The sequence below is a fragment of the Stenella coeruleoalba genome (assembly GCF_951394435.1).
Source record: "Stenella coeruleoalba genome assembly, chromosome: 8".
Lineage (NCBI taxonomy): Eukaryota > Metazoa > Chordata > Mammalia > Artiodactyla > Delphinidae > Stenella > Stenella coeruleoalba.
The window spans coordinates 89,542,507-89,555,271 of NC_137154.1; the positions used below are offsets into that span (position 1 = coordinate 89,542,507).

General features: G+C 44.1%; 1 protein-coding gene across 1 annotated transcript in view; it reads left to right on the plus strand.

The window, feature by feature from the left end:
- Positions 1-243: 243 nt before the first annotated feature.
- TTC12 (tetratricopeptide repeat domain 12) overlaps positions 244-12,765 on the plus strand; it is a 48,569-nt gene continuing 36,047 nt past the window's right edge. The window contains exons 1-6 of the mRNA XM_079929120.1: positions 244-281; positions 2,198-2,270; positions 8,311-8,474; positions 9,039-9,060; positions 9,702-9,779; positions 10,609-10,730. Coding sequence (XP_079785246.1) covers positions 2,213-2,270; positions 8,311-8,474; positions 9,039-9,060; positions 9,702-9,779; positions 10,609-10,730 — 444 coding nt within the window. The 5' untranslated portion in view covers positions 244-281; positions 2,198-2,212. The remainder of the gene's footprint in view (positions 282-2,197; positions 2,271-8,310; positions 8,475-9,038; positions 9,061-9,701; positions 9,780-10,608; positions 10,731-12,765) is intronic.

The following is a 12,765-nucleotide window of genomic DNA, read 5'->3' on the forward strand; positions in this document are numbered from 1 at the left end:
AGCCAAAACCTGGCGCTGATTTAGGGATCAGCGCAGGTCACTCGGGCTTCTTTTGCTCCCCCCAGCTTCCCCGGTCCCCAGCGGGCTTCCCCGGTCCCCAGTGGGCTTCCCACGCTCCAGCTCGGTCTTGAACTTGGCTGCCCGCTCCGGAACTAGAACGCAGGGCGCGTCGGAGCACGGGGCCAAGTCAGCCCCTGGCCTTTGGCGCCGCCCCTCCTCAGCCTAGGTCGGTCACCGCCCGCCCACAACCGCCATTTCCTGTCCAGCTCTGGGCGCGTCAGGTCAGTGCAGCGGGGTGGCCCGGGGTGTGCCCTGGTGCTGGTCCTGATCTGGCCGTCAGAGCCAAGCAGAGGACGCTGGTTTGGGCCCCGGTGGATGGGACGGTATCAGCTGAGGGCCGCGGGGACCTCCACGGCGGGCACTCAGCCGATGGACGCTCTGGAGCGGTTGCCCGGGCAACGGTGCCGCCGGCCCCGCCCCTCTGCGCCGGCCGGGGAGGGGGCGTTTGGGGCGAGCGGGTCTTCTGGCTCCAGGCGGGCGCAGGCTCCTTCCCGGTGAAGTGGTTACCGTCGGACGCCTTGGGCATCACCGTGCCCTGGCCTTCTCGTCCCGTCGTGGGTTCGCTGCCCGGGCATGGCGCGCCCTTAGACCCTGGCCTGGGAGCAGAGGACTTGGCGCCTGCCGGCGGGAGTTCTGAGCCTGCCTTCTGCCTCTCCTAACCTTGGGCAAGTCAACTCACTTGACTAGGCCTCAGTTCCATGGTAGCCTGAATTGTTAAGAGCTGGAAAGAAACCTAGCGATCATTTAGTTAAGCCAGAGGTCCCCAGCCCTGTTTTATAGATAAGGATGTCTTGCAGTAACCACTCATTGCCAACCTGGTGCTTTAAATTAATCCCCAGATAGCCCTCTGTTTTTTAAAATTTATTTATTTATTTATTTTTGGCTGTGTTGGGTCTTCGTTTCTGTGCGAGGGCTTTCTCCAGTTGTGGCAAAAGGGGGCCACTCTCCATCGCGGTGCGCGGGCCTCTCACTATCGCGGCCTCTCTTGTTGCGGAGCACAAGCTCCAGACGCGCAGGCTCAGTAATTGTGGCTCAGAGGCCCAGTTGCTCCGCGGCATGTGGGATCCTCCCAGACCAGGGCTCAAACCCGCGTCCCCTGTATTCGCAGGCAGATTCTCAACCACTGCGCCACCAGGGAAGCCCCAGCCCTCTGTTTGTATTATAGTTTCCATAGAACGAATGAGGCCTCTGAGGGTCAGAGAGGTTGTGACTTTAGCTGAGGTAGCACAGCTTATAACTGGTGGAGTCTCAGAGAGATCAAATAACTCACAGCGTGTTCCTGGCAGATTTCAAATTTCCAGTTAAAGGTGCCTTATTTGGCTACACTGTTATTAAACCTAGCTGTAAATCAGAATCACCTGGAGGGTGTTTAAAACTGTACATTCCAGGGTACTCTCTCAGGCTTACTAACTGAGGGGCTCTGGGCTAAGGCTGAAGAATCTTATGCTAAACCAGATTTTGGATGATTCTTATGGTCTGTGGGTGGACCTTTGAGAACCACTGGCTGTAGCATGAGGCCTTTCACTCAAAAACAACAGAGTGGTGATCCAGCTAAAGTACTTGGAGAGGAGAAGAGAGGCTGGCGTGCAGGGCTGTCAAGTTCGAATCCCTCCATGCAATTTGTAGCTTCTCTTCATTCCTCAGAAATAAGCCAGAGGCTTGTATTTTAAATAGTTTGGACATTTAGATGTAAATTGTCCCATTTTTGGTTACCTGTCACACAGCCAGGTCCAAAGCTTCTGGCTGGGCCAGCCTATCATGATCAAAGTCAAGCGTTAGTGCCCTCCTCCATCTCTGGTGGCCTGTCAACTGCTCTCCACCTGGCCGCCTTCAAGCCGGGTCCCTGACTCACAGCAGCTGATGTTGGCTTTGTAGGGACATTTTGCAGAGCACTTTCCCCATTGGAGGGAGGCTGGCAGCTTTCCAGAAATATCGCCACACATAATTAGGGTCCCTTGGCCTTAACAGCAGTCAGAGTGTAATAGATCACCCTGCTTGTTATTCATGACTTTTATAAACACAAATCCATCTTGAAAATAATTACCTGGCTCTTAGTTTTAGAAGGCTAATCAGTCTGACAAATTCTGTTTAGAGTTTTATTATTATTAATTTTCATCATTTATGCTGCCTCCCTCAGGGATTCTGGTTCACAATGGCTGACTATCAAGAGGAAGACTTGCAGAAATTTCTTAAAAATGTAGATGAAATCAGTAAGTACCAGTAAATCATATACTAATTAAATTTTACTTTAGGGAGGTGGAGAGGTTAAAGAGAGATGATTACTCTAAGTTAGTTCATGGGTTGCCTGACAGGTTTATGACTCTTAAGGAAAAAAACGTTCTTGAGATTAAACAGAAGGGGTATTGAGAAGCAAGTAATATTGGAGCCTGGGGGTAATATTTTTTGGCTGTTAATTGGTATCAGAGAAGCTGCTAACATTCTGATTGAATTCAGGCTGACAGCTCTTCCTTGTATGTTCTCCCCTTCTGTGTAGAATCAGGTCAAAAGGAACTTCTATTTCCCCATCACCAATGAGCCTACTGTTCCCTTGGAGAAGATCACTCAGAAGCCCCACTGATCGGTCTGAAATCCCTCTTGTTTTAGGGGAGAGCCGTTCCTGGTTTTGAGCTGCAGAGGCAAAGTCAGAAGGCTTTCCCTCAGGGTCCATCACATTACATAGATGGCTGCTGGCTGTCACACTCCTGTCTCTCTTCCTCTAGGCAGGAAGACCCTTCCCCAACTTAGACAGGTGGGATCTCAAAGGATATACTCTGACCACACAGATCACACACAGGAGATTCCAAAGCACTCAGTCCCTGCTCAGACTTCAGGGAGCTTGTTTGAGGATAGAGACAAGAAAACCAGCAGTGAAACAACCCTTACATATCAAATAGAAACATATTGAAGTTGCTGCTTCTCACAGGCTGTATGGGTCCAAAGAATAAAATGGTTTTAAAAATAGTTCAGGCAACTTCATAGATGGTACATCCTTAGGGTGTTCTTTGGGTTTGTCATGGGCTTCTTCTCCTTGGCCCATCCCCCAAATGTTGTTCTGGCCTGGCCCACTGCTCGCCTTTCTCTTCAGGTGATCGAGCCCAAGCACGTGGTTTTAGCTACCACCCTTGTGATGACCCCACATCTCAATTGCTACCAGCCACTTTTTTTTTTTTTTTTTTTTTTTGCGGTACGCGGGCCTCCCACTGCTGTGGCCTCTCCCGCTGCGGAGTACAGGCTCCGGACGCGCAGGCTCAGCGGTCGTGGCTCACGGGCCCAGCCGCTCCGCGGCACGTGGGATCTTCCCAGACCGGGGCACGAACCCGTGTTCCCGGCATCGGCAGACGGACTCTCAACCACTGCGCCACCAGGGAAGCCCACCAACCACTTTTTTTCAGCCTCAGCCTCTATGCCAACTGTCACACCCATTGTATCCCTCAAGCACCATGAACTTAATAAGTCCGAAGGTTAGTTGATCATCTCTTTCTCTGTCCCCTCCCAGTGCCAAATAAAACCTTCTTCTCCTACTCTCCCATTCGTTCTAGTCTCACTTGGTGGCACTGCTGTCCCCAGATTTACAAGTCACATTGGCCTCCTCTCACCTCTCAGCCCTTAATTTAATCAGCCCTCAGGTTTGCCTTCTCCCTCCAGCTCCCACCTCTCCAACCTCCCTTTGTTCTGGTTCTCTTATCCAGACGATTTCAACAACCCCCTGACTGTTTTTCCTAGCCTTCAGGCTTACACTCCCCACAGGGTAATGTATCTAAAATGCAAATCTGACCCAGCCACTTCTCTGCTTGCATTCTCCCCGCAGTCCCAATAAATTTCATGCTCTCATCAGGACCTAAGTCCTCCCGTGACCTAGGCCTTACCTCTCACCTCCCCCTACCTCACACTTGAGCTACAGACTGCTTCTGGTTCCCCACACACCCCCTGACCCTTCATCCTCTGCCTGCTGCCTTTGTCCTTCCCTCTGCCTCCCGGTCTTTCTTTACCTGGCTACCATTCATTTGTACCCCAAGTTCATTTCCATATCATTTATATCAGTGCCATCTGATAGAGCATTCTGTGATGATAGAAATGTTCTGTAATCTGCACTGTCCACTGTGGTAACCAGTGACCACAAGTGGCTATCGAGGGTTTGAAATGTGGCTAGTGCTACTAAAGAAGTGAATTTCTCTATTTCGTTTATAAGTAATTTAAATTTATATAGCCACATGTGTATAGATTCTACACATTCATTTCTTGGGCTCTTGCTGTGTACTGAGCATTGCTAGACCCTGGAGAGTGCAGTAACAATGAATAAGAATTACTTTCCTTCATGGTACCTACAGTCTGGTGGGGAAAACAGATATTAAACAAGTAATTTCAAGGGTGATGTATGCTACAAAGAGAGATTGGTAAAATGCAAGAGACTCTAACTCAGATTAGGGAGTTGTCTGATGGGCTGCTGTAACAAAATATCACAGACTGGGGGGCTTAGGCAACAGAAATTAATTTTTGTCACAGTTCTGGAGATCAGAAGACCAAGATCAAGGTATTAGGTTTAGTTTCTCCTGAGCCCTCTCTCCCTGGCTTGTAGACAACCCCCTTCTTACTGTGTCCTCACATGGTCTTTTTTCTGTGTGTGCACATCCCTGGTGTTTCTTCCTCCTCTTATACGGACATCAATCCAATTGGTTTAGGGCCCCACCCTTATGACCTCATTTATCCTTCATGACCTCTTTAAAAGCCCTGTCTCCAAATACAGTCACACTGAGGGGATTAGGGCTCCAATACATGAATTGGGGCAGAGGGGCACAATTCAGCCCACAAATAAAGGCTTCCCTAAAGGATGAGATTTAAGCACAAATCTGAAGTCTGAGTAGGAGTTGGCCACTGGGGAGAGGGTAGGGGAGTATTCTAAATGGGGAGAAAGTACGTAGGAAAGATGGAAGTTAAGAGCAAGTGTGGTACTTTTGAGAAACGGAAAGATTAAAAAGCTCAGTATAGCTGGAGAGAATAGATCAAGGAGAGAAGGGTCCCATCTGAGTCCAGAAAGGCCAGGTCAGGAAAGACCTTGGAAGCCACAGTAAGGAATTCGTGTTTATCCTGAGAGCAATGGGAATCCTTTGGAGGGTTTACTCAGAGCAGAAACATGGTCAAATTTACACCTTAGAAAAGTCACTCTGGCAGTGGTACACTGGAGGGGAGAAGCAAACAGGTGCTGAGAGCCAGCTAGGAGACTGTTACAGTGCTCCAGGGAGAAGAGACTGTGGCTGGAATGGACACAAGTAGACAGATTGGAGACATAATTCAGAACTTACTTGACAGGCTTTAGTGTTGATGGCTGTGAAGGTGGAGGGAGAACAAAGGCTTAAGGATGAGCCTGAGAGTCTTGATTGAATGACAAGTGGATGGTTGGACCATCTGCTGAGATAGGGGCATTTGAAGGAGGAACAGTCTGGGGAGAAAGAGGATAGGCAGATGAGTAAGGCATCCCAGTGAAGATGTTCAGAAGGCAGCTGGCTTTGTGAGTCTGAGCCTAAGCGAGAGAGAGTGGCTGGGGAGGTCAACTTAGGAGGCACTGGCATCTGCATGGTATTTGGAGCCGTAGGAGGGAACAGGAATTCCTGGGAAAGGTGTAGAAAAAGAGAAGAGGGCTCGGGCAGAGAGTCTACAGAGAAAAAGTCAAAAAAATCTATAAATAAATTATTAAAGAAGGAAATCGAGCAAGGTTTTTGGATACGAGATTAATGTATAAAATTCAGTTGCATTCTTATATACTTCCTATATACCAGCCGCACTTCATTTACAATACCAAAATAAATCCCTCAAAATATATGCAAGACCTTTATGGGGAAGGTTATAAAATTTAATTGAAAGAGCTCCCAGTGGTCAAAACTAGAACAATTTGAGCAAGAAAGCAAACAGTATTGCATTATAGCCCAAAGTATAAAATAAATATCCATGAGTCTATATGGATATAAATAAACGATGAATAGATAAATAAGTAAATAAATATGTAAGGCAAATCTCCCATACAGAAGAATCTCAAACAATTTATGTAGATATTCCTGCCTCTAGAAGGTAGAGCATAACTCTCCACCCCTGAAAGTGAGATACATTTACTGACTTGCTTCCAAAGAGTACAGCACAGGAAGAGAGGAGAAAAGGTAGCTTTAAGATAGAAAAAGCTGACAGACTCTTCCTTAGGTGGTCAAAGTTCACAGCATGATAAATCATATTGATAACGTGTACTCTTAATATGTGCTATGGTCTTCCTCCCCAAATCTTGAGAACCTCAGTCTGACTGTGACAGTAACATCAGGTAAACCCAAACTGAAAATTATTCTACAAAAAATACCTGACCAGTAATTCTCAAAGCTGTCAAGGAAAACAAGGAAGGTCTGAGAAATTGTCATGGCTCAGAGAATTATAAGGAGACATGACTAAATGTAATGTGATATCCTAGATGGTATCCTGGAATGGAAAAAGGATATTACAGAGAGATTAATGAAATTAGAATAAAGTTCAGAGTTTAGTGAATAAAAAATTTAATTAAAAGACATAAAATATCTAAATAAGTGGAGGCATATTTTATCATGGATGGGAAGACACGTTTGGTAAGGAAATCTGTTCTTCTCAAATTATTCTCTACATTCAACACAATTTAGATCAAAATCCCAAAAATGTTTTGTTTAGAGTTCAACAAGCTGATTCCAGAGTTCACACAGAAGAGCAAAGGGCCAAGAATTAATCCAGAAAATTTTGCAGGAAAATCAGAAGGTGGGATCTCCCTATCCGATGTTCAAGACTCATTATAAAGCTGTAGTAATTACGCACGGAAGGTTTGGTGCTGAAAAAGATGTCATCCAGTAGAATGGGATAAAGAGCCTAGAGCAGGTTCACGCATGTAACAGGGGTGGCACAACGCATCGGTGGCAAGGCAGGGACTCTTCAACAAATGGTGCTCGTGCCCTATGCGAAGTTAGCTCCAGGGGACTTCGCTGGTGGTCCAGTGGTTAAGACTCTGCACTTCCACTGCAGGGGGCACGGTTGCAATCCCTGGTCTGGGAATTAAGATCCCCCGTGCCAGGCGGTGTGGCAAAAAAAAAAAGTCAGCTCCAGGTGGATTAAATACCCTAATGAGAAAAACAGAACGTTAAAACATACAGAAGACATATAAGAGTATATTTGTAAACCTAATATACACAAAAGGCATAAAGCGTAACGGGAAATATTGGTACATTTAACACATAGAAAATTTCTTCAACAAAAGCTTCCATAAAAACAGATAAAAAGACAAACCATACACAAGGAGATGTTCACAAATACATATCAGTCCAGAATATATAAAGAAATCATAATAAGAAAAAGACAAACAACCCAATAGAAAATTGGCCAAGGATAGGAGCAGGCAGTTGACATATAAGGAAATCCAAATGGCTTACAAACCAATGAAAAGATGGTGATCCCAATCATGTTCAGGAAAATGCAAATGAAAACATTGAGGAGATAAATGCATTATAATGGCAACAACTTAAAAGTTTGACAACAAGCTTTAACTAGGATGTGAAGGCATGGGAACTCTTGTCACAGCTTATAGGAATAAACCTTGATACAGCTGTAACCTGAGAAATATGTCACGTGTGTGCATGGGGAAATATGTACACAGATATTCGATTCGTCATTTATTCACTAACAAAAAATTTAAAAACACCTGGATGTCCATCAATAAGAGAATGGATTACCTATGGTATATACAGTGATTAAAATAAATCAACTGCAACCATTAGTATCAAGAACAAATCTCTAAAGCATATTAGGAGAAAAAACTAGGTTGCAAAAGAATGCACGTTTTGTAAAAACCATTTATTTAAGATGTTTAAATACACAAATTCTCTAGTAGGTGAATAGGTTCTGGGGATCTAATATACAGCATGGTGACTATTGTTAACAGTACTGTACTATACACTTTAAAGTTGCTGAGAGAGTAGATCTCAAATGTGCTCACCACACACACAAAAAAATTATATGAGGATATGGGTGTGTTAACTAACCTTGGTGTGGGAATCATTTCTCAGTGTATACGTGTATCAAATCACCATGTTGTACACCTTAAACTTACACAGTGTCATGTGCTAATTGTATCTCGGTAAAGCTGGAAAAATAAAAGTCCTTCCCCATGAAATTTTCTACACCACCTTTTAAGTGAATGGAGTCTTTCTTTTTGAAGACCTTGCTTGAATGATTCACCTCTGATTTCTCCTCTAGCCAATTTAATTCAGGAGATGAATTCTGATGACCCAGTCGTACAAGAGAAAGCTGTTCTCGAGACAGAAAAGAGACTGAAGTTTACAGAGGAGGACCAAGAGGAGGACGAGTGCAGGACCACCGTGAACAAGACCATGATCAGTCCTCCACAAGCTCCCACAAAGGTGCCCTTTCCCTATGGTGGAGTTATCTAAGTAGACAGAGTGAGAAGGTCTGCATAAAGCAGAGGAAGTAGTGGTTTAATCTCAACTGCCTGGTGAGGCTGAACTAGCCTTTTGATTTTTAGACTCACTTAGATTTATTTTCCACAAGGAAGTATAAACTCTGATTTCTTTTCTTGATCTTTCTGGGTCATCCTTAAACAACCCTTTGGGTTTGTTTTAATGAAAATTTGGCCTCTCTACCCACTGAGCTTGTGACCATTTTTAAGCCGCTAAGTAATATATTCTACTAACTCGTATTTCCAGCTCATACAGCCACAGCGGCGGTCCCATGGCCTGCTCGCCCTTGTTTCTGCAGATGCGGCCCCATAACAATTGTGCCCATAACTAGATCTCCTGATTTACAGCAAGCCCCCTGAATTTTGAGCCTTTCAGTATCGATGGTTAAAGGAAATGACCCTACTCCCCACTTGTAATTGATCTGCCTTCTTGCTTCATAGATGTATAAATGAGGGAGTGGTTTTTGAAATTTGTGTCTTTGTTTTTATGATAACCTGTGCCCTGCAGAATACAGATGAAATAAACACAGGTAAGTACAGCATCTCTCTTTCCAATGTGTATTATTCCTTTAGGATCAGTGTTTATTGATTGTAGCTTCCAGACCCTTAAATTATAGCCTCTGGGCTTACAAACAACCCATGAACAAAAACCTACTGATCATTCAACTCTGTTACTAGTAGTCAGAGGGGACAGTACTCAGAGGGTTTTTCCTACGTTCTCCTGGCCAGTCTTTTGTAAACTGAATTCAGTTATTCTGTTTCATCCAATTTACTCTTAGCTGCTTAAAGGGATCCAGAGAGTTTCTCAGTTGCTCAGCTCAGAAGCTCATTATGCTAAGTGGAACAAAAAAGTCTGTCTTCAAAGAAAAACTCTTTTAAAAGAGGCATAATTCAAATTTGAAGCACAGACATAGTCACTGTGTATAATAATACATCACACAGATTACCATTTACTGTCAAATTAAGAAAATGTCATTTTAGTTGTCTCCAAATCTGTGTGTGTGTGTGTGTGTGTGTGTGTGTGCGCGCGCGCGTGTACATGTGCCTACATGTGAATGCATGAAAAGTGTGGCTCTAAAACTCTAAAGTAGCTTTTTTCTGAATTTGAGCTAAAGACTGATTATAGTGTTTGGATTTTTCTTTTTAATATTTGAAATTACGCTGTTGTCAGAGGCCTTCTTGGCATCTGTGGAGAAGGATGCAAAAGAACGTGCCAAAAGAAGAAGGGAAAACAAAGTCTTAGCAGATGGTAATTGTCAGTCTTTTCACTTTTCAACAGCCAGGGTGCTTTGTGCTAGAAAGAGCAAGGAAGTCTCTATGCTAATGTCTGAGGACATCAAGATTCCCAGTGGGTGGGTCCATGATGGGCCTGAGGCAGTGGGACGTGGCCAGGCAGAAACTAGTCTGTTTCCTGTTCCCACAGGAGCAAGCAGGGAGTCAGACACAGCCCTGAGTCAGCCTCCACAGTCAGACCTTTCTAAAGCACATGGATGGGTGTAGCAGCACTAAGTGATGCCTGGAACGTAGGGAGGGATGGGAGTGAGGTACTACTGTCCAGCCTGAGGCACAGATGAAGGAATGAAAAAGAAAAGTGAAACAAGCAAACAAAGCTGGGAGAAGGGAGAGGGGAAATAAAGGAAAAGAAAGAACTGGGGTTGTGTGTGTGGTGAGGAAGATACACATGACAGAGGAATGCTTTCAGCACTTATTTTATACCACTCAGTGGTGTGTGTGCTGCGGATCTGAACGATTCCGTATTTGCTAGAAAATTCGTTGTTTGAATCCCTTTATGAGACGTTTGAATGTGTAGACTTGCCCTTTGTGGCAAGTTTGGGGTGTTCTGAGCCTTGAGGCAGAGACCTTTACTTGTTCTGAGAAGCTGCTTAGAAGACTTCGGGTCGATTGAGAGAACAGAAACCGACCTGGAATTATCTGCAGAGCGAAGTAAGTGACAGGCCCCCTTTGGATGCATGGAAGCTCTAACCTTCGAAGTAGAGTTGGAAAATCAGGACAGTGAAGTCTGAAAGAATTTTCCAGTGTGTGGGGAGAGCTCACCTGTGTAACTTCTATTCTCACAGCCCTAAAAGAAAAGGGGAATGAAGCATTTGTCAAAGGTGATTATGAAACAGCCATCCTGTGCTACAGTGAGGGTTTGGAGAAGCTGAAGGACATGAAAGTACTGTACACCAACCGAGCCCAGGTGAGTGATCCAGGGATGTGTCCACGGGCTTTCCTCAGGGAACAGTAGCCACTAACCTTGTGAAAGCAGAGAAAGATGAGCCCAGACGGCGCCAGTGTTGTGCTCGTAACCGTGTAACGGCGCCAGTTGTGCTCGTAACTGTGTAACGGCTGGCTCTGGCCGGGTTGGGGGTGGGGGCTGATTTGTGTGGAGCATTTGCCAATTTCCATGGTGTAGATACTTACACTGTGGTTCAATCTCAAGCTACCAGCTTGGAATCATTGAAGGAGAGCTTGGGAACAGCTACACATAATCAGTTCTCTCCATAGTAGAAGTCAGCTCCAGCACATCACTGATGGTACCCAGGCACTTTTCCTCGTGTATAGACAAGAAATCTAATGGAATGAGACAGTCTATGAGACCTTGGAATTCTGCCACCACTGAAGTTGTTCAGCTTCTTTTTTTGATGCCAGTCTACGCTCCTAAGGGTTACTCTCCTGTTAATTTCTTACCCATCGTTTCAATCCCTCCTTGATTAAGCTTCTGTGACTGGGGTATACTGGAGAGCTAATGGGCCTAGAGCCAATTTCTCAGAAATTTTGAGTTTCTGAAGTCCCTCATACCTCCGTTTTATATCACAGACGAGCTCAGATTCCTGGAACACCAGGTAAAAACCATCACCCAGATGTTTATTATCTACTACTTAATGAAGGGCAAAATTAATAGTTCTCAGTTGAAACAAAAATGTCACCTGTGACCTTATCTTTGAAAACTACTTGAATTTGTGTACGGAAGAGCTCTCTGCTGCTCAGGCCTGAAAAATTGGCAGATTCGTGGACATGATTATCCAATGATCAGGATATGTCAGCAGGACCTGGGTGAGATGGACTTGACACCATGTCATTTACAAGAGGGAGAGATTCATCAGCTCCAATTTCTATAACTCAAGATTAAGAAGATCCTGCTGTGGTATGTTGAGGAAGAGTGCAAGAAACAGGACGTTAGCAGTCCAGAAAGTCTGGGCAGTGACAGTGATTTAATGATAAATAAATCCAAGCACAACATAAGCTCATTAGTTCAGCAGTTTGGATAAATCGGACTCGAGTTGAGGTGTCATTTACCTAGTCCCATTTGTGGAGAAAAATTGTAATAAAGAAGAGAATCAGTAAATAAAATGGCCAGAGGTTGATTTTGCCATGTACTTCTTATCCCCCTAACAAGATTATAAACTTTTTGAAGGTAAAAACTGCCATGTACTTTTCCCCCTAATGCTTTACTTATAAGAGATGTTCAATAAATCCTTGTTAAGTTACATAACACTGGGTGGAGGCATAATAAGTCCATTTAAGGGAATGGAGTTTCTGTTGACACATCAAAAGGAACATTTAAATGCAAACAATTAATAGAATAATCACAGTTCCTTTTTATTTATCACCAAATTTGGTCTCCAGAACATTTACCTACTGATGCTTATTCAGTCTTGTTACTCTGAAGTTATTTGAAAGCTGTAAAATTGAATTGCCTTTAAAATGCTATATAATTCAGACTTATACTAATTCAGATGGTCTATACCCTGATTCATCTAAATTAGTTACATTTTTACTGTACTCAAGTTTAGGCAGCACTTTGATTAGTTCTGGAGAATCACATTAAGAATGACTGGATAAAAATAAGTAAATGCAATGAAAAGCTTTGGGAAGGCAATTCCTCCCACTTTTCCCAAAGAGAAAGCTTATTCAGAGACAAATAAATGCAAAATGTGCTGCCTGGTGTTAAGAATCATTTGAACCGTTGACTATTTTTAAAATGCCTCCCTGTTTGCACGCAGTGCTAGAAAACACTTAATAAGGACCCTGTGAACTGAGAGTCGCTGCTTGCTGGAGAGAAAACCTACCCTTTCATCGCCGTGTTTTTCTCCTGGAGCTAATGTTATGATCAATAAATTGCTGGTGTAATTTAGATAAATCAAGAGTTTAACTGCCATTTGGAAAAGTCATTCTTTTTAAAATGTGGAAAAACAAAAGAGAACAGGGAATTTATAGGGTGTTGGGTCCAA